This window comes from Catharus ustulatus, chromosome 3 (genome assembly GCF_009819885.2).
Source record: "Catharus ustulatus isolate bCatUst1 chromosome 3, bCatUst1.pri.v2, whole genome shotgun sequence".
NCBI classification, from domain to species: Eukaryota; Metazoa; Chordata; class Aves; order Passeriformes; family Turdidae; genus Catharus; species Catharus ustulatus.
Genome location: NC_046223.1, coordinates 19276900 through 19304241, shown reverse-complemented (window position 1 = coordinate 19304241; position 27342 = coordinate 19276900). Strand labels below are relative to the sequence as shown.

General features: G+C 42.3%; 1 protein-coding gene across 3 annotated transcripts in view; it reads right to left on the bottom strand.

Moving 5' to 3' along the window:
- The window catches only part of TP53BP2 (tumor protein p53 binding protein 2), a 48934-nt gene that overhangs the window by 6414 nt on the left and 15178 nt on the right, over nucleotides 1–27342 (bottom strand). For 2 of the 3 annotated variants that reach the window (XM_033054298.2, XM_033054301.2), the window contains exons 2-16: nucleotides 22938–23085; nucleotides 19168–19281; nucleotides 17587–17666; nucleotides 13434–13535; nucleotides 10837–11011; nucleotides 9502–9683; nucleotides 8966–9130; nucleotides 8320–8557; nucleotides 6575–6703; nucleotides 6045–6187; nucleotides 5033–5522; nucleotides 3893–4674; nucleotides 2014–2151; nucleotides 1326–1459; nucleotides 146–312 (exon numbers count right to left, since the gene is read on the bottom strand). In XM_033054298.2, the coding sequence (XP_032910189.1) occupies nucleotides 146–312; nucleotides 1326–1459; nucleotides 2014–2151; nucleotides 3893–4674; nucleotides 5033–5522; nucleotides 6045–6187; nucleotides 6575–6703; nucleotides 8320–8557; nucleotides 8966–9130; nucleotides 9502–9683; nucleotides 10837–11011; nucleotides 13434–13535; nucleotides 17587–17666; nucleotides 19168–19281; nucleotides 22938–23085 (3187 nt within the window). The remainder of the gene's footprint in view (nucleotides 1–145; nucleotides 313–1325; nucleotides 1460–2013; nucleotides 2152–3892; nucleotides 4675–5032; nucleotides 5523–6044; nucleotides 6188–6574; nucleotides 6704–8319; nucleotides 8558–8965; nucleotides 9131–9501; nucleotides 9684–10836; nucleotides 11012–13433; nucleotides 13536–17586; nucleotides 17667–19167; nucleotides 19282–22937; nucleotides 23086–27342) is intronic. The other variant, XM_033054300.2, reaches the window with a different exon arrangement.

Below are 27342 nucleotides of genomic sequence, written 5' to 3'. Positions count from 1 at the left end.
AGAAATCTCTCACTTTCCAAGAGGAACCTGTGGCACAGGCACCCAACCTGAGCGTGCACCTCACCCCTCCTCATGCACAGATGAGCTGAGAGGTGGCAGGGCAGCCCCTGGCATGCTGCAGGACGCAGGGATGATGCTCACTCACCGTACAAGAACTGGGAGCACTGCGTGTAGCCTTCCTCCATCTCCTCGCACTTGTCCGCGGCCGTCTGCATGTCACTGTAGGTCATGGCAAAGACGGCTGCCCCCGACTCCACCAGGAACTTGCACACCTGCACGTTATTGCAGGATGCTGCACAGTGCAGAGGGGTCCTGCAAGGCAAGGACAAAAGGATGGCACTTCCCTCCCAAGCTCACAGCATGCTCAGAGCCCTGGGAGCACACGGTGCCTGCGGGAGCTCAGCAATCAGCCCTGCCCTGCTCAGGGTTTCCCAGCACAGCACCTAAACCAGCATGGCAAGAGCAAACACTTTCCACAGGTAACAGGAGCTACTGAGAGCTGCTTGAGCCCTAAAGCTAAGTTCCCATACAGATCTCCAGTTATTCTACCTTTCTATAACTTATTCATACTTTGGGAACATTCATTAAGGCATTAAAAAAAATTAAAAAAATTAAACAGTATTAAAAATCCACTCAAATCTTTCTGACATCATGCCTCTTACAATCTAGATAATTACTTCAAGATTTGACTTTGTGACAAGTGCACATAATAGTGATGACCCCTCAGGCTGAAGGAGTACAAACATCTTTATTCAGTTCTAGGCCTCATGCACTTCTGTTATAGGCAGAAACAACAGTAAAATCACTACCTCTCACACCAGCCTTCCATGAATAATCTCCCTAGTTATTTGCAAAAAGGACTTGTAACACACTATCAGCTGCAAGCCTTGTTTGAAGGTTGTGGTTTTCCCCTTTGTTTTGGTTTCAAGTTGGCTGACTACTGGACAAAGAACTGGGCAGAGTTTGCAGCACTAGATACTGCCCAGAGCACATGTAAGTTATACGTTGTGTCACAGAGGATAGTGGGAATTTCAGCATAAGGCTCATTATAAGCTCTCTTCAATATCTCAAAGAAACAGAGCAACTTCCTGACAATGCTCCTATTTCCTTACAATTCTTTTTCATACAGGGAATATTGCTATAGTTTCCCTGTTTTCCCATCTGCACAGTCCCACAGAGAACTGCTGATGCTCTTCTTTGGAAAGAAAACTCATTGTCAGCTCCACAGGAGTAAAGCAAGGGACATTCTGAGTGACCTGCAGCAGCTCCCATATCCTGACTCTTGTGGAGAACATCCAGAAGGAGCCACTCAATGAAAGCCTTACCATCCATCACTGTCTGCAGCGTTCACGTTCACCCCAAACTGCACCAGGAACTTCACGATCTCCGTGTGCCCGGCGCACACAGCGTTGTGCAGAGCAGTAATTCCTTCATCGTTGGGCATGCTAGGATCTTCCACCTGGCCAGCCAGAAAGGAACCAGTCACATTCAGGTGAAAGTCAATAAACACCTCTTCTCACACAAAAATCAGCTGCCTTATTCTGAAATATGAATTTGTGACTTATTTCTAGGAAGGACATGAGCAAGAATACAACCACTACCAGTTTTGCACCATGACTCATATTTAAGCTTGCAGTCTCCCTTTAATAGTGTGGTTCAGAGAAACAGGATCTTGATAACTTAAAGTACTTTTAAAAAATTTCTGATATATGTCTATTTAACTTTGCTCAAAGTTCACGTGGATTTTGCCTATCAAATTATTGATAACATGCAAGACAGGAAATGAAACACTACATAAAAAGTGAGAAAAACATGTCCTTCAAATTTATAGTCTTGATGTTAAAAATCCACTGTGGATTTAACACACTTAAAATCGGCCTCCATGTAGGATCACTTGGAACCTGTTAGGATTTATCTCCTCAAGAACAGATCTAGGTTCTGCACTAGTCCTGAAAAGCTATGACTTCCCCATTTCATTGTGAAATTCTTCATCCTACGAATTAGCATTTTTACCTCATAAATTATTCTCTGCACAAGGTCAAACTCCCCCTCCAAAGATGAATCCAGAAGCAATGCCAAGGGGTTGAATTTCACTCTCATTCCATGCCCAATCCTTTCGGAGCCAGTCTTGCGCAAGTTCGTCCTCTTCCCCTGTGAAAAGGTAACACAAGTTACAGGCACGTTTTTCCTGGAAAGAAGATGAATGCAAAACTGCTTATTTGGGAATGACAGCAGAAATTATCAACTAGAAAAGTGTTTAATGGGAAATTTATAGGACTTTTTACCAATTCCCAAACACATTATGAATACATTAGGTTAAGCATGTTGCCTTTATCTTTCTTGTTTGGACATTTTTACCATTAACTCTCACAGCTGTTAGACAAACCAAGCAGTGCACTCCATGAATACACTACTTTAAGTGCTGATGTAAAGTTCCTAACATTTTTTTAAGTACAGCAGAGGTTAGCAGGAACAAACATTTTCCAGGTCAGCATGGAAAACGGTTTTGGAAAAATATAGAACCAAGTGTAGAATTGCTTTAGATGCTCCCATTGACACTGGAAACCAAGTATTTCTATAGCTGAGTTTGTGCCCATTCCTTTAGGAGCCATGCTCCCATTAGCTCAGCGCTGGCCCAGCTGCCTGGGCAGCAGCAATAAGACTATTCATGAGGGTATGGAAATTTCTGACAGATGTCCAGGCAAAGATGAATAGAACTGACTCATATTCTGCAAGAGCAGGCATGTGGAGATAAGATATATAAGTAGAGACTCCCATGAAATACTCCTCTGCCTGTAGATTTGTACATAACACCAAAAGTAAGGGCTTTTTCAAGAGTGAGCCTGGCAGAACAACCCACAGATTTAAATATGAAATCAAGAAGCTGGGCTGGTTTCTTCTCATCATTGCAGAATTATTACAAAACCAAGCAGAAATGAGTTCTCACAATTCAGGAAGTTCTACCACCCAAATTTCCCTGTAAAAGGGAGCAAAACCAAAATCTTTAAAGCATGAACACACTGAGTGTCCACTCCATGCACAAATACCAAGGTAAAAAAGCACATTTAAATCTTTTAACTCTTCTGCACTGAAGTCAGAGAAAAAAACACTTCCATGTATCAGGTTATCAAAATTGTTATCAAAACTCTACTCTTGATAGGTTTCTAAAGAAAGTCTTTAAGAAGCCAAAAACATTAAACATTTTTGTTCTACAACAGTGGTTAACACCATACCACACACAGATATAAAGTTGTAAAATGAAATGGTAAAAATGCTGCCTCCTCCCAGCTCCAAGAGACTCCATTTTGATGCAAATTTGTGTTAAATTAGATCTCAAAGAAATTCAGGGAACGTTCAGTAGAAGCACAAACAGCTGATGTCTACAAACGAGTTTTTACAGCAAAAACTAAAGAAGTCTGTTCCTCCATATTTTTCAAGCAAGGCACTTTGAGATAACCAAATGCAATCCAGGATTAAGAAAATTAGTCCCCAGGCCATATTAGCAATAGTGGGATATGTTTGTGAAATCTGTATCTGCACCTCAAGGGAAAAGAAAATTCAGCTTTAACTTCTCTTAGAAAGGAAGTAAAATCTGGTTATAGGCAGATTTCTGTAAGAAGTGTTTTCTACAGCTCTGCAGAGTTTTACTTTTTGTGTACTCCATTTGAAACTTTTCATTATGTCATTAATTCGAGGGACAAGACTTTCCATTACTGTTATGCAGTCTGGAGAGAAGAGCATCACACAAATAGAACAGATACCCACAGAGAGACTTCCAGACTGTGACTGTTCTCCCACATCTGCCTGAGCTCTAGAACACAACGCACAGGGTTTATGGCAGCACTTGAGATGATTTATTGACAGGGCACCCCAGTTGTAAGGTAGTACTTACAGGAGGCAAGGAAAACTGTCCAGTAACTTCAGGAGGCCTCATATTGAATGAGTCCTCTCCCAAACTCTCTGGTTCCCCTGATGGATAGGGAGGTGGTGGGTAAGGAGGATATTCTTCCATGTACACCTCCAGTGGCAGGGGAGCTTCTAGGTTTGGTTCTTCTGGTTTGGGCTGCATGAGCTCCTCACTGTCTGACACAGCTTCAGGCACAGTGTCCAAAGGTACAGGGGGAAGAGCAGCTTCGCTCTGCTCTGCTGTTGTGCTTTCTGTCTCCTCAGCAATAGCTGGTTCTGGCAAGGAAGCAGCTGTTTCTTTTTCTGATTCTGTGCTCAGATAAGGATTTGGGATTTCCACCGGGCTTTCAGGACTGGTAGCTGATGCCATCTGTTTGGAGGGATGCAGTGGAGCTGAGATAGTCTCCATTGCAGCCAGAGTGGTCCTCTGATACAACAGCTTCTGGATGTTGGGGCCATTGGGCCCCTCTGGCTCAGTAATGGAGCTGCGTTTCTTCAGCGGCCGGGGGGCATTGCTCAGCTTTTTCCGCAGCGCCTCCAGGTCGGCGTCGCTCTGGTTGCGGTAGGGGTTGGACAGGAAAGGCAGCAGCTTGGTGGGGCTCAGGGGACGGGGTATCCGCTCTGGCTCGTGGTTCTCGTGGGCAGAGGCTGCTGTTTCCACCTCAGGCTCTGGCCTGCCTGGCTTGCCCTGCAGGTTGGAGTAAATGTTCTCTGTCTGTGGAGGCTGATTCTGTACCCCAGCTCCTGCCATCACGGGCTTGCCGTACACTGTGGAGCAGTTCAGAGAGGGGTGGGGGGGAAACAAGTTTGAATATTTGATCAACAGGACAGCAACAAGAAAGGTGAATCAGGTTATGTATTCTTTATATAAAGCAAAGAAGCAGAATACAAAAAACTGAACAAAACTAATCTGGCAACCAGATCTACCATTAGTTATCTTGCAAACCCAAGACACACATTCCACACTTCTTGTTAACGCTCTTACAAAGCATGGAAGATCCACCTAAAATTCTTACAGCTGCCCTCATCCACTTAATTCCCCTGAAGAACAGCTTCATACCCAGGTAGAAAGAACATCTATCTGAGGTTTATCAGACAGAAAAGAGGAAGAGAGCCACATGCTTACCACTTGGGAAGTGTGGTCCTCTGGTCTGTGCCCTCGTCAAAGCACTCTGCACTGCCTGCTGGAAGTTCTTCCCAGCAGTCTGCTGTTGGGTGTACATGCTGTAAATGGAACTTGCAGCCACAGTCTGAGGCTTTCGAAATGGTGGCAGTGAAGACTCTTTGGATGGCTGAGGAGTAAAAGGTCTCACAGCTGCTGCTGGGGGACTCTCCTGTTTGGAGGAAGGAAGAATTTGATCCTGGCTAGAGGAAGAACCTGCAGGAGGTACTGAAATTCTTTGCTGTATCTGCTGAGAAGGATGAGTAGGTTGCTGTGACACTGGTTTTTGCTTATTCCCCATGGTTGCAATAGCCAAAGGCAGCTTCTGCAGGTTTCCATCCAGCTTTGTATCAGCAGGTTGCAGGTGACTGGCTTGACCAAAGTAAGGCAAGTTTATCTGTTTTGGTTTCGTGGGAACAGGTGGTGGTACCTTGGTTACAGTTTTATTGGTTGTCTGAAAGACAAAAAAATAAAAAAAAAATCATTAAGATAGAACAGTAAAACCTGATTAGGAGTTCTGCTATGAAGGACCAAAGAATCTCAAAGCATGACACAGTATCTTATGTCTACTATTGCTGTAATAGCATCTACAACATCCTTGAAAACAAGATGATACCACTCAAAACATTTTGTCATCGCTGATGTTTGTAAATACTTTGAGCCTGTTCTCATTAGTTGTTTCTGTAACAGTTATGTTTAAAACAGGAGCAATGGCAGGGCACAGTAATTTCTCTGGAGACATCAGACACTCAGTTGGCAAGAGGCTGTTCTCCAACAAAGTACTTGTCATCCCCATAGATTCTCGCCACACCAACTCTAGAGAATGATTTGGAGTTCCCAATTGCCATTCAAAGCCCAAGAGACTTTTTTTCTCAGAAGCACTCTTCCAAAAGCTGACCTCAGTACTTCTCAGAGCTTTCTGCCAGCCCCACTGGGACAGCTGTGGCTAAAGCAGCAGCTCAGGCTCCCTGCATACCTGTGCTTCCCGCAGGAGATCCTCGCTGCTCTGGTTCTTCCTCAGCGTGCCCAGCCCAGCCGACTGCTCCACCGAGTCAAACATGGAGAAGGGACGCACCTTCTTCTCCTTGTCGCGTAGGAAAGCTTCTCCTTCAGCTGCTGCTGAACAGAGAGGAGACAACTTTCAAAAGGGACGGTGCAATTGCAGTATTCCCCACAGGGCATGCAGGGGATGCTTTTTGCATCCATCCCACCTCTGCACTAAGGGCCCCTGGGCCTGCCAAATGCTGCATTGTGCAAATTCAACAGGGGCATGCAAGAAGGAACTAGGATCTACTTTACCACCTGAAGTGAGTTGTGGGTTTGGTTTCTTTCTTTTTAAAAACCCTGCAACCCCATAGCAAAGCAATACCAATGTTGTTTTTGATTTTTATTTTTTTTTTTGTGCTTTCAAATGAATTCTCAATTATTTACTGATGCATTTAGAAGAGAGGTATCATCAGCTAGATTTTCCAAATTTTAAGACTAGCCAAGTACACAAGAACATACCTTGTCCTTCACTTGTCACAATTCCTTTTCCTGAAGTCAAGGTTGATCCTTGATTAATATGACTGTCTGTATTTGAACTACTCCACTCAGGGGCAGATGGGGAAGGTTTTGCATTGGGGACCACAGAACCTAGGAGAGAATAAGTGGAACAGACTAAGCTAAAGCAGTTTTTATTGGCTTATTACAAATAGGTTTTTTTCTGTAAGAGTCAGTCTAGTCAATGTAAAAGTATCACATAGAGGTTAACTGCTATAAAATCTATCATTAGAGCTTTTAATTTGTTTGTTTTAAAAAGAGAATATAAATTAAGTTCAAGAACAACTACGAAAAGCAGCAGCACAACTCCGTCACAGCACACACCTGCACTTAAAGCATTCAAAAAAATTTGTCGAGACTGGCTTATTTCCAGGTAGTAAGAAACTTTCCTTGAGTATCTGTGCTAAGTTAAAAGTGATACAATAATTTTAAGTACAAAAAAGATACATAGTGCAAAGAAAAAACCACATGCTTTAAAGCATAGACAGATCCTGCCAGGGATATTCAAAACAGGAGAAAATTCATCTGTGTGTTTAATGTGCATATAGGGCCTGCATTAAAGTTGATCTTTACATTCACTGGAGTAGATATCCAGACCTGCAAAAACTACTGAGAAAATGCTTGCAAACTCCTATTAAGTATTTCACTAAATTCTCTCTACTAAATTCTAAATAACCTAAGTAATGTTAAATTCAAAGAGTAATAATAATAAACAGCAGAAGAAAGTTTCATTCTGACAAAGTACCAAGAACACTCTCTAGGAAAAGCAGTCCTTTTGTCCAAATGCTAAAAAATTAGAAGTGATATTTTAGTTCAAATAGCTAACCACCACACATTCCTCTTGCAAAAATTCAAGTTTTTTGTGGTCTAGAGCTTAAATTCCACTCCAGTAGTTTGGGAATCAGCAAATCAAATAAGAAACAATCCTCCATTCTCCAATACAGCAATAGAGACTTGGAACTGCTTTCATGCAATGGTTACTTCAGTATCTGCCAGAATCAGAGATGCAGGAAGGGAGATAGAAAATAAACAGAACTGTTCTACAAGCTCAGTCTCCATTTCTTGCTTTTGGGAATATCAGTGTTTCTCTTTTCTCCCAGCTAAACAGAGAGTCTTCTCCCAGCACAGAAGAAATATTTGCAACTCTTGAAAAGTTTCTTTAGACTTTTCTTTCTCATAGAAGAAAGCCACAGAGAGAAGCCAACAAATCTCTAACTCTCCAAGTAGGAGAGGCCAAGCCTCACTCATCAACATGTCAGTAACTTTACAGCTATTTCTGAGCTACAAGCAACTGCCTCCTTTGTAAAATTTGTCATCTTTTTGCATCATTTCCAAAATGCACAACTAGAAAACCTGGCATTGCCAGTTTTTAAATCCAGGCACCAGGTATATACTAAAATTGCCTCTAGAAACTCCAACACACTGTTGAATCATTTTTAAGAGAACTTAAAATTAATTACTACTTCATAGATAGTCCACATTGCATAACAACTCGAAGTGCTCACTAATAGATTCACTTCATATTTAACATTGAATCATAGAACCTCAGTGCTTATAAAATACATTCGCTGGTGCAGGAAAACCTGCAAGTACCAAGACTGACATCTCAAATAATATTTTGCTTTAAAAAAACAAAACATCAAAACAGAGCTATTAGGTAAGAAAAAAAAACCATGTCTGGACAAGAAATATTAATTGTAAGCTATTACCTGCAGGAGTTTTAATTTGTGAACTGTTCCCAGCTCTCATATTGGGCAGCGTTTGCGTTTTCAGTGGCCCATCAGGTACCTGCAAAGCTTGTGTCCCATCTGAAAATGCTGGCTTCACCAAAAGCTCAGGTCTGGAAGCAATACGTGGCATAGTAGAGGACTGGATATAAGGACCTACTGCTGCCACTCGACTTGGAGCAGAAGCCACTGGCTGTGGTGAATTCCCATCTGAAGAAACCTTGGGAAAAAAAAAAAAAGAAAATTTAAAGAATTTTATTCTGCATTATCCATTCACAGAGTTTGAAACAGAAGTCAAAAAGGATAAAACACGTAGCAAATTATACTCCAGTATCAAAAGTGCTTTTTTGAAAAAGTTCTGAGAATGATAAAGCTGAGGTAGTAACAGCAAAACAAAAAAAATCTAAAATAAAATTGCACGACAGCAGAAGACTTCTTGTCTGTGAAGAGTAAGTAGGTTAACACTAACGTACCATGAAAGGACTTTAATAATACAAGACTTCCCCTACATATGGATAAAGACAACAAGTCTAGCATCAACAGCCTTCCCCTCAAGCAAGCTTTGACTTCAGGCTGTACAGACAAGCCCCAGAATTAATGTTTTAGTTATTAAATAGCCCACACTTACTGGTACATTCTCTTTCTGCTGCAGAGCTGCCTTTTTCTTCCAGAGCCGCTCGCGCAGCTCATTAACACGCTTGTCCATGACTGCCACCTCCAAGTTGCGCTTGTTCAAACACTCCCTCTGTTGCTGCAGCTTGGCATTCTGCTCCTGGTTCAGTTTGTTCCTCAACTGAATAAATTCACAAAGCAGTGGGGGAGGAGGGGAAAACAACCAAAATAAAAACAAATTCAACTTGCAGGATCAAGAACAGGAAACCCTTGGAAAGAGAAAAGCCTTCTAAAAAGTCAAGTCATGTTTTCCCTCCAGAGAAAACTCTGGTTAGTCTCCAAATTTTGCAGAAAGGAAAGGTACAGACAGCGTGTGCTCCTTCCTTTCTTTACCTTGAACCCTGCACAACCAACCCTCCATCCTCAGCATGCAGGCTGCCACACAGCCCTGGCAGGAAGAGCAGCAGTGGGATTTCTTTCCAACAAAGTGAGAAACACCCCAACCAACTTTGAGCCCAGCGAGCTGAGGGTCAGGGGCTGGCCTCCCAGTACCTGCAGCTCCTTGTAGAGGCGGTCGAGCTCAGCTACAGCCGACTGGTTGTCATGGTAGCCATCAATCCGGCCGTTCTTCAGCATCTCCAGCTGCCTGCTGAGCTCCTCCACTTTGGACACGGCCAGCACCAGCTCGCGCTGCTTCTGCTGGAACAGGCTGTTCATCTGTTCAATCTCCTCCACTGCAGAGAAGGGCACAGCAGCCCTGAGACACAGCCCAGCGTGGGCTGCTTCCAAGGCAGCACTTAAGGAGGCAGAGCGCCCTGCCAGCCTCCAGAGCAGGGCTGCCCAGCCAAACCCACTGCCCTGCCACACCAGCTCTTCCTCTGAGCTCTGGAAAATGCATGCTCACCAGAATGGTTATGGAAATTCAGTCTGCTTAGAGCACTGACAGGGAAGGAAAAAAGTTTGTTTTTTTTTTTTAACTTTCTGAAGTATGGAAACAAAAAAAACCACAATGCCAGACTGAATTCATCTGGAGAAGCTTAAATTCACTGAATGCTGAATTCAGCAGGGAGACACTCATTCAACCACAAAGCATATTCATGATACTTAAAACTCTGAATTTAGGTCATAAGAACTCAATGACAAAACACCCAAGTTGTCATATTAAACAAAGACTCAGAGGGCATTTTAGGGTCTATTACAAACATCTGTCATCAGCTGCTCCACTGCTGAAACTGTTCAATTGTAGAATGAAGTTTAAGGAATCAGTAAGAATTCAAGCAAGCACCAAAATTAGACCTGCTGGGATGATACAGGAAAACTCCAAGATTCACATACTCCAAGATCTTGTATTAATCGACCATCCTTCCATGCCTTAAAACTTATGTTTGTTTTGTGCAACAGAACAAACAGAAAAAGGGATTCTCCGACTGAGACACTGGTCAGATTCACTTAATTTAAAAGTAAATATGCAGCCAAATTGGCCATTAATTACCTCTTGCATAAAAGGTAATTTAAGTTTTGTTATAGGCCAAGAAAATAACACTCTAAATGTGTAGGGTATTGACATAAGGATGGAAAAAGTTACTGTGGTGCACAAAGGTATTCAAGTAAGGAAAAAACTACACTGTAATTAAGAGCAGACATGCTAGGCTCAAAATACAGGGTGCTCTTACAGGATGTTTTAAAATATAGTAAGAAAATATATTTTGCTCTAGGTCAGTCATGAGTTTTCCTGGTAAATACAAGACGTGAAATTGTTAAGATTAACATTTTCTGGAATGCTGTAAAAAAACTCCTCTGAATCACTGAAATCACCAGAAATTTTTGACTTCCAAGAACTGCATTTCATGAAAAATCCCAGGCTACCTTCCCCAAGCAGCAACTCACCTAACTTTCCATTGCTGAGTCTTTTTTGCTCTACATGACCTTTCAATGCTCTCACTTTCTTAAGTTTGGCTTCTTGATTCTCAGCAATCTCCTTTAATCGCTTCAGTTTCTCCTGCTCAGCAGCTTGCTGTTGCTGTCGCTGATCTTGCTGCTTCAGGAATTTCAGGCGCTGCTCCTGCAGTCAAGACAAAGATTTTTGAAGCCTAAGAAAAACTTTAGCATTCATGTTCCAAGACATTTGCTAATTTGATCTAATGACTACTAAGCTCTTGAGTTACAAGAGTTAAAGACTATTTCCTCTCCACCTTCTTCATGCTGCTTATGCTTTCAAATCTCTATCATATGTCACATTTTAAACAACTAAGTCACACTGGAGAATATCAGATGTTCTATTTTAGAAGGCATTCCATAAGTTATTGGTATTTTCCTTTAATATTTGTACTTTTACTAGTTCTGGCAAAACCTCCTTGAGATGGAGGATGGCTGCACACCAAAACTCTGAAAACATGCTGGTCTCCTGATAATGATCACCACTAATAATAACCAATAAGAATAAATAATAATAAAAATGCAAGACACTGGAAAACCTTTACAGTAACTTGGCCCTCATTTAAACAACAGGTATCACCTTAGTGGAGAGGATCCTTTTGCCTTTCCAAGAGAGTAAATGATGTGTTATTAGTTTATCAGTTTGTACATAAACATGTCTAGTTTAGACCTAGAAGAATCCATGAGACCACTAGATCATCTACAAATAATTCCACTAAATCACTGGCCCATCATATATGGCTTCCAGCTCTGGAGATGACAGGTTGCTCCAGGGGAGTAGAACTAATAAGACTTTTTCAAACACCCACTAAAACCCAAGACTACCACGGCTTACTAACATTAGAACTCCACACTTCCTCAAAAAAAAAAAAAAACCACCAAACCTACAAAAGAAAAAAAAAGTCACCAGCCAAATTTAGAAAACAGATTTTTGTGCGCTTGGAATAAAAAGGCAGAGCAAAAAAGTGAGCTTGCCTTCTGGAGCAAGCCAGGACCAGGCAGCACCCTCAGTGCATGCACTAGAGTCACTCCCACACAGGAAAGTGTCACAAAAAAAGAGATATTACAGCTCATGTCTAAAAACAAAGTGTATTTTTCCTCCCTCAGAATCTATTTTTAACACTACATCTGATTTTCAGAAGGCAGGAAAGAGGCAATGGAAAGTCACTCTGAAGAGGCACCTACGAAAGCAGGTTTGTTCCAGGTAGGCACTGAAATGAAAAATCCTACCAGCAGGACACCCACAGGACTACTCTTCTTCAAACCACAGGCAGCAGACACCTACCCAATGGGTAGTTATCCAGACTCAAACTCATATTTTTATGTTTTTAAATCCTGTACAACTCCATTTACAGTAAAAATAGCTTTCCTGTTTCTTATGACTACATTGTTATTTATAAGACCAGGGTGCAATGTTTATCATATATAAACACATTCAGCTGCAACTGAGAAGAGGGTAGCATTCTTTGGCCAATTAAACAAGGCACTATAGGTATTAATTGTGCTGCTACATTTCTGGTGAAACCTCTCACTGGCTGATTGACCAATTTCCTGCATCATAGTTGCACCTACTCTTACCACAGCAGAAAAAGATTTTTTGGCTATTTTGACAGACCATAGTACCATTTAGCAGGTGCTGCAGAACTATAAGAAAGCCATGGCTTCCAGCATTTCCCTGAGATACAATTATTGAGGGCCAAGGGAACTGAACAAGGCAGTGAACACAGAGACATACACAGCTGATCCCAAAGGGAGAGGGCGATAGGGTGTGTGACACAGGAAAAGTACTGAGAGCAGATCCTCAGAGCAGCCTTCTTCCCCAGCAAAGCACATTCTGAAATGCATGGGAACACCCACCCAGACAGATGAGCCCTCTTCAGGACAGCCTCACATTTTACAATTGCCTGCCAAAAGCAGCATTTTCTGTTACATTTTCAAGAGTAAGGTGTACCAACAACACACAAGCAAAACATGAACTCTGTGCCATCATTCTGCAGATGCATTCAGAGCATTTTTCCCCCTACACTATTCAAGAGCACCCTGTGTGCTTCCATTGGCTTTTCTGTTATTGTTCTGCAAGCATTTTATAAATCACAGTCCTAGGTTACTTTTATCAATACAAGACATCTCTTCCAGCCAGCTGCCCCAGAAAACCAGGCACGCTGAACTCTTATCAAGAGAAGGCAAGGTAGCATGACAGGACAGCAGAGACAAAAGCATTGTTCAGTGATCAAACTGGTGAATTGCTGGTCATTACATGGAGCACAAACAGAGCTGACAGAGCCACCAGGATGAATGACAATGTATTAATGTTATGTGCTCTATCCTTCTAGTAAGCTAAATAGTGACTTCTATTATTGGCATTATTTATATGCTTTACAACTGGATATTTACATGCATTGACTTTCAAATTTAAAAACAGGCAGCCAAAGAAAAGAAGACCTCTGTTTAGGAGTGAAAAAACCCCAATTCCCCAATCCTCCTTGCACTTCACATGACTCTTATTACCTTTTTGTTTCTGGCTGTAAACAATCTAATTCCAAACTCACCTTGTTAGCTAGCATTTGTTGTTGAGCCTCAATTTGTTGCTGTTGGCGTGATGCCATTTCCTGAAGCTCAGCCAGTGTCATATCCATCCTTGGTGCACTTACCTATCAAAGAAAACCCAAAGCATGCTAAGTCTAGAATTTTTAATTCGGCTAGCACTTAATAGAGCTACTGCAGAAAAGTATGATAAAAGCAACAACAATTCAAAAATAACAACTGAAAACCCAATAAAATAATTAGAGAGACACAGCATCTTCTCATGGTAAAGGAATAAAAAACTGTAAGCTCATATGCACTTGTAGCCCAATCCAACAGCTCACACAAAATTGGAACATTAATGTTTCTATCAAAATCCCAACAGCATTTTGAAGAGGCATTTCAGAGTCCTTTATAATTCAGTTCAGCATGAATCAGCTTTGACTGAGTGATCCCAGAATGCTCAGCATGTGACAGAATGGATCTGCGCTCATAGGCATACCACTAAAATTTGAAGCACTTCCACGAAAGCTGAATAAAATAGAAATATGGAGGGAAAATACCACTCTCAAAGACAGCACTGTTATTGGTTGTCTGTTCAGATATTTCCTGAATCTAGATTTAACTTTATACCTGTAATTATGGAGCAAGAGCGGCAGACAATGGATTCAATGCTGAAACAGTAACCGGTATCAACTTGAAATCTGGAATTGGGGATCTCTGACAAAACTGCAAGTGAAAAAAACCCCAAACTGATGTAATATGAGAAAAGAATTCTGATGAGTAGAGAAGGGCAAGTATGGTGCATTTGCTGCTCTGAGATCACCTGTACAAGCACAGCTAAGGCAGCCAACAGATCCTGGTGACATCCTGAAAACTGAAAGTCAGGATGGTAATTGCTAGAGGCTTTCTGTCTATTTTAGAGCAGTCATTAACAATCTCACCAAAACAGCCTCTTAGGTTTTTTCCACTGTATGATTTGCACCAGTATCTCCAAAGTAGGGAAGCCTCCATTTTCACAATAATGGTAATTCCTCCAGAGGCTTGTGGGTGCTAAATATCATGATATATTCACTCAATGCCATTTTGCTTTCCCCCAAGCGTTTATGAGGTTATTTCAAAAATTAGTCCCACTTTCTATTTCAATTCTCTCCAAGGTACCATGTCACCACAGAACATGTCTCTCAAGGTCCCATGAGACTTTTGCACTGGCCATATGGGGCTGTTAAAGGGTGAGTGGGTCCTGCTGAGCACTCCTTGGCTCTCCAGCCAATGAATTAGTTCATGGATGGGAATTACAGAGTCTCAGTTGGTGATACTGCTGCCAGTGCACTGCCCTGGTAGCAACTGTCACTTGCTGGTCTTCAACTTGCAGCAATCCCACAAGGAAGGGGTCTTTTTGTGCCAGGCAGGGTGGATAACTGATCTCCTCTGTATTCACAGTAGCTGTAGGATCCTTGAAGTATCCTCTCCTGAGGTAGTCGATGCTGCGGATACCAGGGGCCTCTGAGCCAGTCACAATGCAGTGCTTTTGCCACTTGTCCCCTGTCAAACTCACCTCAGCCTCTAAAACAGAGAACTCCTGGCATCCCCCAGTCACTCCAGAGATCCAGATGGGCTCTGCACTCCTGTGCCTTGATGGCATCACCAACACACATCAGTTATCTGCTAAATGTGCCAGGCCATCAAACCCACACAGTCCAGGGTGCCCAGTCATCCCTTTCCCCCTCCTGGCCAAAGGCAGGGACCGTCTATTCCTGTTCCTGGTCACAGTATTCTGGCACACCTTTGAGATGCCAGAAGTCCCCTCACCATGGTTAAAGGAAGCAATTTCAGCCCTTTTATGTCTGGGAGATCACTGATGGCCTTCCTGTCTCTCTGTGGCACCTTCCCTGACAGCCTTCTTGGGTGGCCCTTTCTGAACAGCTCTCTTCCCCCTCAGCTCACAGACACAGGCTTCCAGCTCAGAGGTGGGTTCACCATCCCACTGCCTCATCTCCCTGCTCAAGCAGGAACAACCAGAACTCATTATACAGCCTGTTCCTGGGGCTTCCCTTCCCTCCAAGTGGGGCAGGAAAGGAGCCATCTCTTGGGCTGCCCCTAAAATCTGAGGTGCAGGCCCTCAGGGATGTGGAAGTACCCAGTTTCTTCAACATTTCAAAGCCAGAAGGATGCCACCTCCACAGCTGGTATATCCATCGGCAGGCAATACAGTGCCACTAAGACACTACAATATGATGCAGGGGCACTTTGAACCACCTTCCTCTACATGGCCACTGCACAAGGGACATCCTCTGGATCTTTAGGGACATTGCCACTTCTTAGATCACTATAGATGACTTCCAGCACTGCTAATCCTCTCAAGTACTGAATATCTTCATGTGCAGTGGTTCACTTTCCTGGGAATTTACAGGATCTTCCTTAAATGGATGCCTTGCCCTCATACTTGAGAGAACCCAATGTCCAAAAACTACAAATTGCTCTGTTTTCTGATTCCTCTTTCAATTTCTTGATCTCTAGCAAGGAATCCCAGCTGTTGGGCTTCATGACCTTCCAAGTGCTGACTGTCAGCCCCATTACCCCAGCATTGAAGCAGCCAGGCAGGAATCTGCTCACATGGCTGGCAGCTGTAGTCTTTGCACAAGTCTTGAAGCTCTGATGAGGTCAAGGACCAAGTAACTTTGTCTCCTGTTTGACTTCCCTCTCTCTTTGCAATTTCTTTTAAAAGGACTGGCTTCTTTATCTGACCCCTGCTTTCTTAATTCTTCCTCCATTTCTAACCAATAATATGGACCTGCAGCTTACTTCATCCATTTCCAGTTTTCCTTTTTCACTACTGGGGGAATTATGGCAGTTTGAGTCCCTGTCTCGGCCATAGTGTCCTCAAACACAGTTTGGGTTCCTGCCTCAACTACAGTGCTCTGAGAGCAGAACTGAGGCTCACAGGTCAGTACACCTCTCACCAGTACAGGGTGAGAGGCTGCTGGCTCTCACTGGGGTAGGCAAGGCACTCTTCTTTCACCTGGCATGTCAGCTTGATTACCTGTTCAGGTGCAAAGTCCCAGGCAATGGGAGGTGATAACCACCCCAGGCACCTGCCCAAATCCTTCCATACAACCTGCCACCCAGGAACTGGATACCTCAGAGCATGTTTCAATATCTTATCACCTAACGTTTGTTTCCTTCCTGACACTGAATTCCACAAACCCCACAGGGTGCCAGCAGTATTAGTTAATACTATTAACAGTACTAAACAGCTTATAGATGGATGAGCAAAGATCATGGGAGCCTGCATTTTAAAAGCATTCACATCAATCTCAGGCAGGGAGAGGGAGGTGTATTCCCTCATCATCCCCACACGACAGCTCCCCCAGCGTAACAAGGCCATCAGTGTGAGGGCAAAGCACAGAGCCATTGTTTATATTAATATGCTCCCAAACTCAGCAAACTGAAGAGATAAGCAGTGCAGCTGACAAGCTCTGTGTCCCACAGAGGAGCTTGATACTTTTACTATGGTATGCAAAATTATATATATATATATATATCTGCCTTTGCCTCACCCCTGTTCAGGGACCAAAAAGGACTGTGGTTGATTGACCTGGGCTGGATGCCAGGTGCCCACCAAGTTGCTCTACCCCTCCCCTTCCCAGCAGGACAGGGCAGAGAGAATAGGATGGAACATGACTCCTAGGCTGAGAAAAGGCAGTTTACTAAAGCAAAGGTAAAGAAGTTTGTGCAAGCAAGCAAGGACAAAAATTAGTTTATTCTCTACCTATCAGAGAGCACCTTCCCAGGAAGTAGGGCTTCAGCACAGGGAACAACTGCTCCAGGAAGCAAATGTAAAATCAGGCATGTTCCCCTGTTCCTCCTCCTTCCCTTGGCTCTTGTGTCTCAGCTGACACCACATGCCATGGAATATGCCTTTGGTTGCTCTGGGTCAGCTGGTCTAGCTGTGTCCCCTCCCAGGACCTTGCCCACTGCCAGCCCCTTGATGTGGGGGGAACACTGAGACCGTGCTAAAGCTGTGCCAGCCCTGCTTAGCAGTAGCCAAAACTCTGGAGTGTTATCAGCACCTTTCTGGCTGCCAATGCAAAGCACAGCACTGGGAGGGCTGCTGTGGGGAAATGACCTCCAGCTCAGTCAGACCCAATCCAACCAGCCACTGCATCAAGCACTTACCCCATTCTCAATTCTTCGATCACCAGGCACTTTCACACCATTTCTTTTGAAGGCTGGATCTTGAGACCTCTGTCCAGTCCCTAGATAGAAACAGTCAAAGATGGTAAGGTAAGAGAAGATCTTTCTTATCCTTTTAGACACAGTATTCAGTACCAAAGGAGAATAAGAGCAATTGTTATGGTGTAGAATCTGAACACCTGTTCTTATGTGTTTACTACCATGATGGATTTAAGTGATGACACAACAGCTTTTCTGAAAAGATTGCTGTTCAATGTCAGTTTTTATTTTAAAGTATAGGTCTTTTCAAGAATACAAATCAACAGAACAGCTTAACCAGTAGTAGGCTGTTCCAGTATTTATCCTGTGGCAAACAGGCAGTCAGCCCCAACTAAATGTGCATTATACACAGTTTAAAAGGACGTATTTTTCTTATTCCTGGCAGTCATTGTGTCAAGTAAAGATGCTGCTTAACTAGAACCCTACTTTATTCCCATCAAATTATGTGCAAATAATGCTCAGAAGCCCAAGACCAAGCTCAGTGATTTCCCTGTAGAACATAAGTGTACTAGAGGACAAAGCCATGCCTGTTTTACCTTCTTGCCCCTTTGATTCCTATTTCAAGATCACGTTTCTGTGAGACTCAGAGCTCAAATACATTGCTTAGCAATGCTGTGGCCAATAAAATGACAATATTCCTAACACAAGCACCCTGCACTTGTAAAATACATTTTGAGAGCTAAATTGCTGTGTAAGATCCTCAGCAGGTAGAAATGGCACAACTTTAGCTTTTCATGCACTCATTCTATCACCAGTATGCATTTCAAATATCAGGATACACTCAGCTATTTAAAATATGCTGGGTACAGTGCCACTTAACAAATGCAGTATTTCCAACACTGAGGAAGATTACCAAGGATAAAAAAAAACAGAAAAAGAGGAGGAAGAAGAATTTGGTAGACTGGTTTAAAGGCAAAAGTCAAAGACTCCATTGAAGAGATGAATGTGGGATACACAGAAAACTCTGAAAAGCTGAAAGTAATTTCCTTTACAGATTTCACATTTAAATTTACAATGAGAATTATATTCTCAGAGAACTTGACCAGGCAGTTCATTTAATGCTATTCCTAAAACTAACATAAATGTGTAGGAGAAATTTTGAAGAACTCTATCTTTGCCAAGTATGATAAGTTTATCACTCTAAAGTATTATCCAGGTGAATAATCACCCAAATCACAGACTACATTACTGGGCAACCATTCGTTTACTGTATTTAAAAGAAGAGATCACCACCACAGATCAAGATATTTTTCTGGAGAAAATACATTTAACACAGTATGCCCTTGCATGCTTTGGTGATAACCAGCTACAGAAAACCTGCAGAAATTTCAATTTGGATTTACTATTCCCAGATATGGCAAGGGAAGCTGAAGCCTTTACAAAGATTAGCCAATGGTCAGACAGAAAAGGGCTGCAATGCCTACTTGTCTTTTAACATTAATGAATAGCCCACAATAGCTGTTTCTTTAACCTTAAGGAGGAAACAGAACCTGAACAAACAAGGCAGCTGAGATGAACACGTACCAGCTTCCCGGCAGGGAGCGCGCTCGTGGCGGAGGAAGAAACGCACCTCGCTCCTCTGCATCCCAAACCTCTGCAGAAGATCCAGGATCCTCTCATTTTCGCCTATGGGACGTTCTAAAAAGGTAAAAAAACAGTCAACTGCCTGGGCCCACACCAAACCAAAAATATCTGTCCATCTCTCATCTGGACGCCTGTTAGTGCACAAGTGTGGTGAGTGCACACAACACTTCCACTCATCCAAGGTATTTCCACTTTTCCCTTAAGAAGCCACTGCATGGCTTCTTGAGTCTGAAACTAAACCAACACCTCTGAATATCAACCCTGGAAAAGCCAACCCCTGAAGGGAAAACCTAAGGCACCACCACAACCCAAGGGAAAACAAACACGGAATTCAGAGCTTTTGGTTCTAGTGCCCTCATTTTGCAAATCACCTTACCCACTCACCAGGGCAGGAAATGTGCTGTTGTACCTTTCACCCCTCTTCTGTGGCACCTCAGCCAAACTCATTCCTTAGTCATTCCCACCCCCTCTCCTCAAGGGCACTGCTGCCAGGATTCCTACAGGGACTCATTTACTTCATAATTCCAATGAGAATGAAGAGAGATGCAAAGATAAGCTCTGAGAGAAGAGGAATTCTTCTCAACGCTGGATGGCAGCCCTTGCATTCAAGCTCAGGCAGGAGCACTCAACACCCTGAAGAGGCTCCTGGCAGTACCCAGTGAGCTGATCCTCAGCTCAGTGCCAGCACAGCTCCTGTCACTTCTAGTGTTCTCTCACAGCTCCTGTCAGACACAGATCCAGCTCATTGTCTTGGACAGCAAATTCCATGAAGTTCAGACAAGATGCATTTTGAAAGCCCTATTTCTGATAAACATTGAAAAGTTGAACTACTTTGGATTCACAGCTCAAAGTAAAAAAAAAAATAAAAATAAAATCAGACAGTGAAAAGTGAGCCCAGTAAGAACTTGTCATTTCCTTTCAAATAACTGAGATGAAAAAGTTACATGCACAAGTTCCACTGCTTTTATTCCCAAACTCAGGATTCAGTCACGTAAGTAATTTTTAAGCCTTACCTGCTGCCATTTGATAATAGAAAAACCCAATGTGAGTCTAAATCTACCAGTACTCCTCCCTTTCTGTATTAACACTCCTTAAAAATTTACATACATCACAGCCAGGCACTCACAGCCAGAATATAACCAGAATTACTTATTGGCCTCTAAATCTTTACATAAAAGCAGTTTTGTTTGTTATGCTAGACATTTTACCATCATTTTTTCTGCCTACTTTAAATGTGATGGCAACAGTGTGGCCAATATATCACAGTAGTGAATTTACATAAGATACGGTCACAGTATCTTCCAACAGCACTGGGGCTCAAAATCACGTTGGACCCATTTGTGCTGGATGCCAGACAAGCAAAGGATATTGTTCCTGGCTGAGAAATAAGACAAGCAGACAAAGAATGAAATTAAACACCACCATTTTTGCACCAGTTTCATTTTTCCTGACATTGCTTTTGCTGGCGGTTTCCTTTCATTTTTTTTAAGCAAGGGGAGGGGGAAAATAGGAAGAAAAAAATCAGATATTAGTTCATGCATATTCAATAAAGTCTTGCAAAAAGTCACTGCCTTAATATGAAAATTTTTTCAGCAGGAAAAATTGTTAACATTAAGTATAAATGTTTTCAGTTGCATTAAGAAAGGAGCTGCTAACATGTTTTCAGTATGTGAAAAGCTCTTTTCAACACAGAAGTGTTTCTTTAAATGAAAACTGCTACAGCTGTGCTCAAGCAATCTAGGAAGGAGAATTTCTGGAGTCACTGTCAAAAGAGATTAGCTTTACAGAATAAGCAAGTAGGTCACTGTTACAGAAAAAGCTGTCTCTTGGCAGTTACTTGTCTAGACAGCAAAAAACATTCCTCATCTGCTAAACCTTAATTCAAGAAAAAGGCAAAAAGTAAACAAAAAAATCAGCAGTACCGCTGGCAGATTTTTGTCTTAAAGGTTATACAGCAGGCTTATGAGGCAGATTTCTAGCAGCTCAGCAATACTTCAGCTGAAACTCTATAATCAAGGGAGATGCCCTTTACACAAGGATTCTGCCAATACCACTCACTGGCTTCAAAGGAAGGTCAAGGAGATTTTCAAATACCAAACAAATGTACAATTGGAAAGCTCAAGAAGAACGGACAATCAATTTTTCCCCCCCGTATCTTAGAGAAAAGAAAAAGGTGATCTTTATACATGGCACTCCTTTTGACTGCTTTGCACAGTAGACAAGGTAACTGCCTAATAGAATTCTGACAATAGGAAAGTCAAGAAATTTTGCCAATATTCACCAAATTTCAAGCAAAACTTAGAGGACAGGAGGAGTAAGAGCTGCCTACTCTAGCACAGCTCCAACTTCAGAACCAACAGAACCCTGTCCCTCACCACAACCACGTGTGCTCTTTAACAGGCTGTGGGCACTAAGGCTAACTATAAATTCAGTAGTTTTACCTAAACCTGTATTTTACTTCTCTTTCACTGTAGACTTCAGTATTGTGTTGATTCAGACAAAGATGTACAATTAAAATACATTCCTAGAAAATAGCTTTCCATTATGAATCGTTGATTTTATTTTATTATCATTTATGAAGTAAAGCTTATTTATATTCTAAGGAGAAGAAAAAAGGTGTTCCTTTTTTCAGACTTAGAAATATCAGAAACATTACATCTCTGTCAGAAGCATGTAAATATCAAGAGAGAACTCAGGTACTTCATAGCATTAAACAAATATCCATCTCAGCAAAGACTTCTTTTAGCAGATGTGAGCCTGAGATAACAGCAGAGGAAGACAGAAATACAAGCCCTTATCTGACTCTCTCACAATCTTGTTGAAGCATCTCAAAAAGGTTGGCTCAGACAATTATTTTTTGTTACTCAAAATCCTGTCTGGGATTCACCTATCTTATTCCTCTGGATGGCTCCCAGTATCTAATGAGTACCACAGTGACAGGAGATAGTTCAGAGCCCTTTCCCATTTAGGCATGAGACATTAGTAATATTTTAGGTTTTATTTGTTGACATTCTCCAGTTCTGGTGGAACACAGCAAGTCAGGGAGATTTGAACTCCCAAGACCAGAAGAGCATAGAAAAAGGAAAAAAAGTTACAATCCACACGCACAAACCCCTTTTCCACAGGTTTGAAAGGACAATCGAAAGTAGCTTCTCCATCTTCCCTGTCACCCAGTTTCTTTAGAGCACTTCACACCAGGTAGCTCCCACTACTTCTGCTAACACACTCCTTCCCATCCACATTCAGTGCAATTGTAACACTGAAGGTGTCATCAGAAGAAGGAAGCTTTATTTTAGCACTGCAAGTGAAAATGGCCATGGGGTTACAGAAATTATTTTAAACCAGTCACAGAACTAACAATACTTAGTACTTCAAAACCCCCATAAAGGTTGCTGGGATCTCACTCTGGGGAGGAGGAGGAAGAGAAAAAAAAAAACATCTCTCACACCCCTCAGACTCATCTTAGTCACAAAAGGGTTGCACAGACACAAGAACATCTGCATGTGCAAGTTCCCTTTTGCTTTTCACTCAGTTTTGCACGTGTGAGCCTTCTTGCAGGTGTGTTATCAGGCAGTCTGTCTGATGAAGAAACCAATGAAATGGTAATGCAGAAACTCTGTGGGACTGGATCACATCTGTCAGGTCTCCATGTGTCACCTTCTCAGGAGCAGGGAACGCCCAGTAATTGCCCAGCTACCAGCCTGACCTACCTGAGCCACACCACACCTCAGCCAGGTGGCACTCTGTCTCCCCAGGCTCCTTGCACAGCTCCACCACATCTCTGCAGGTTGTCTCGGGGGTGACTGGCACCTCAGTGAAGTGCTGCTCGTTGTTACTGAGGTACACGGTCAGAAACATCTGCAAAACAAAGGCAACAGCACACGGTCACTTCACAACACCCTGGAGTCACTACCTGGTTAATACAGGTAAATACATTCATTAAATACATTCTTTCCCACACAGATAAGGTCCTAGCTACAGTGGATAAAGTTTTCTAAACAACACTGAATTTCTTTAAGGTATAAGCAAGAGACACTGTAGAAGTAATCCTCTACTCAACTAAATTTCACTGCTGGAGGACTACCAGGTTTTAAATCTGGACCTGGTGTTCCCTCCTCCCCTCTTCAGGTGATGTGCCAGAACTCCTCCCACCTTACTATGTGCATATGTATCCTGCCATCATTTGACACAGGAGAAACAGTCAACTAGAGTTCAGCAGGAGTGAAAAGCAATGGTAAATACATCTGGTATAAAAAAACCCCAAAGCTTACTACATAGGAAGTGAGGTGGAAACAATTTGCATTTCTGTAACATATTTCATCAAAAGGTTCCTAGAAACACAAGTCAATTTGCTGTGCTCTTAGTCTCAGCCTGAATACAAGATCAACCCCCAAACCCCATTCTCGGGAAACCAAGGATATTTTACTTGGCTTCCTCTTCACAGCTAGAGAAGGATCCCTGATCTTTGGTTTTTCTGTTTATACACACCACACAGATGTTCTTGCTCATGTCTTTCCTGCCACAACTACTAAACGAGCACTCTAAAAAATTAGTTGCCATATTTGATAGAAAACGTTGATGATTACTGCCTCTGAGCACCATCTCACTACATGCTATTAATATTAAACTGCTATCAAAGTTTAGCTGCTAGCTAAAAATTAATGTCAATTCTCTCAAGACCAATTCTCCACTTCAGTCTCAACTGGCTGTTAGTCCCACGGCTGCCAGCAACACAAAGATCTCTCAAATATCCCCAGAAAGCAATTACTCCACTAAGCATTTCAAGCAACAGCAACCTATACAGTTCAGGATTTTTCATAAGATTAAAAAAGTGTTTTCTCAAGAAAATACAAAAATCTTTGCCTGTCCTCATTTCTAAAGGGTGAAAAGGATATACACCCTTAGGAACAACAGCTCAAAAGGTCAAAAAGGATGAAAAGGAGGTCAAACAAGGGGAGAGAGGTATAAATAACTTTAAATTAATAATAAAAAGTAACAAAACCATTACCACATGCACTATTTGTGTGATTTTGTGTAAATACTATGGAATTAAGAGGTTTTTATGCCTTTCCAAAGTGAAATTTAGCCCCATCTGTTTCACAGCTTTATGAATCTTCTGTCGGGGACTCTCATGTAATACAACCGTGCACATGCACATTCCTCATGTCTCCAAAGCCTTTCCAGGGCTCTTTTGAGTGCCAAGATCCCCTTCACCCCATGTGAGAGGCTGCCTTTACTCTTTCAAAAGCTTTGACAAAAACACTCCAGACTGCACATCTTGTTACACAGAGTGCAAGCATTTGGCCCACTCATGGCAGTACAAACACTTACAGTGTTTTTTGGGCCCTGGCACTGCACCAAAAGCACAGAATTTCTGACCACTCGTTTTGCCCAGCTCCCCAAGACAAGGGTTTCTGATAAATTCCTGAACACTTTCTAGAAATATTCACAGAGAAAAAAGCCTGCTGAAAGTGTGCTCAGAACTGCCTGATGGCTGCACTCTTTCAACCATTTCCTTGTCACTTTATGAGAGGGGAGAAAAACCCCAAAAAATCAACATGAAAAACCAAACAAAAAGCCACTTGTAAGGAGGGAAACTAGGAGAGAGAATGTGGAGGTAGGAAAGCTCAGTTTACCACACACTTATTAGTTAGTGAAGGTGGGCACTACCGGTTCTGCTGTCTGCAGCACAAGGAGGTAGTGACCTAAATAAATTAGGAGACAAAGCTTTCCAAGCAGGAACTCTGACACTTGGCTTTAATCTTTTGTCACAGAACACGCTACCTTTCAGATGCAGTGTCTCTGACTCCCCTGAGAGTGAAGGATGTCAGGAGCAGCCAGGTAAGAATATCTCTTAATCACAATTACTGGGGCAGAAGAGTATAAAATAAAAAAAGTTTCCAAATAGACTTACATCACGGTTATGGAGGTGTGTAAAACATGTCAACCCTTCACATTTAATGCTGTACAACCTTGTATTCAGAACACCACTAAATGGCACAGGTTGTGTGCCTGCAATTACATTTGTTAATTTAAAAGATCAACTCACAGATGGGAATTAAGAGAAAATTATAAAACCATGGCATTATACACAAAGCAGACCTAATTTGACCCTAGCATGGCTGTTCACTCTTCAGTGTGCCTGCCTATATCCAGTTGTTAATCCTCAGGATTTAGCAATACAGACAACTACACAGGAAGGATCACGAGTTGCCATTTCTATCCACAATGCTCAGGATAATTACTAATACATTAAGCCAAGAGCACTCAAACCTGTGTGGGGGCCATTTCTGGGACTTGGGAGTATCTGCATTACCTCTAGCTCACATATTCTAGGAACCCAGGAAAGGAAAAGCAAACTGCAAATTCCCTAAAAAAACATACCTTAAGGTCCTTAGAGTCTAAAGCAACTAACAGGTTCTGATGCTGGTGTTATCTCATCCTGCTTCCCTTCGGCCCAGGGGCAATGCTGAGATGATCAATTCTCCAAGTAGTTCTGCTCCTCTCACACTGGATGGTGTCACACTTGTCACCACTGCCTGCTCACCTGCCAGGCTCCTGGGATACCCTGCTGGGCACACTGGAGCCTAGGGCAAGCTGACCAGAGAGCATCCATCACAGAGATGCCTTTTCCCACAAAAGAGTGGGAACCAAACACTTCCTGTGGCTGCTCATCACCCTTGGTGGCTGCTGTGGCTTGCACCACCTCACACTGGGGTCCCAAGGACTCACTCCTGCTTCCCCTGGGAATGGTTGCACTGTGACATTCCTTAACCACCCTGCCAGTTTATATCACTGTCATTGCTCTGTGCCAATATGAAACTAAGGAAATGAGTACTCTTCTGACACAGAAGCTGGAATCCTTACATCCACCTAGCACAAAACAGTTTCTTGCTCCTCCCTGAAGCTGAAGATGTTAAGACATTTGTATACAAACATCCAGAAATTTCAAAGGAGGAAAAACAAATAAATAAACATCCCTACATGCAAAAAATGCAGTTTCAAACTAGGCATAAATGAAGGGTGTGATAAAAAAAATGAAAGGACGACAAATTTCAGTCAGACCTTGTACTTCTTTTAAAAACAGCATGAAAGCAAATACTAAAACATCTGATAATTCCATATAGCCTTGGATGAGGGTTTTTTCCTTTGGACTTTCAAAGATTGAGGTTTAGGAATGCCCTGCACATAGACCAAGCATTCTTCGAACAGGACTCAGATCCCTAAGTAAAGTCTAAACTAAATTATTTCCCTCCCTTTTCCCAACCCAAAGATGTGCTCACTATAGGTACTGAAAAGCTTTAAGATATAAAAGCACTGCAGTACTTCGGCATACTTGAGAGAAACCAGGGGTGTTGTGTAACTACTGAAGCAGTTCCTTTTAAAATCACATCCCAGATTCCAGCTGACTCTGCTCCAGCTTAGAAAATAGAAGTTTGCAGTTATGGAGCCACCAAATGAGGCAGTTCGATCGGTTGCACCAAGGGCATCACAGAGAAGACCAAGGTCACACGAGCTAAAGCAAGGGAGAGCATTTGCAAGGAATGACTGCAGTGTTTGACTTGCAAACAACTGGATGGAAAAGCAGAGTACTGAAAATAAAGGACCTCGTGTCTCAAAGCCTGCCACTTCAGTCACAAATATAAAAAAATCCACATTGGTGAGAAGTACAACTCTGAGCATCCTCAGCACAAAATATCATTTTGCTTCAATTCATATTATTTATGAATGAACTCCAACTACAGCCACTAAGGATTGTAACACACCCAGGAACAGGAAGGAAGCATAGTAAGAAAAGCAACCAAACAGAAGGACAGAAGAGGGCATCAATTAAAGCAAATCACAGGCCATTTTATAATCCTCCATCTCTCATCATCCCAAACAGCCTTACATTTGCCTGCAAATCTGATCTATTCACTGCTGAGCTCATCAACAGGATTATTTCATACAATTACACCAATATTAAATACAAAAGGGCTCAGCATCTGCAAATACTTTTTCAACTAAAAGTAAAATATTAAAGAATGGCCAGCTATGTAAAAGTGCTAGGCTATCACCACACTCTGTTTTGTTGCTGCCACACAACAAAAATTTAAAACAAAGTTAAAACAAAAC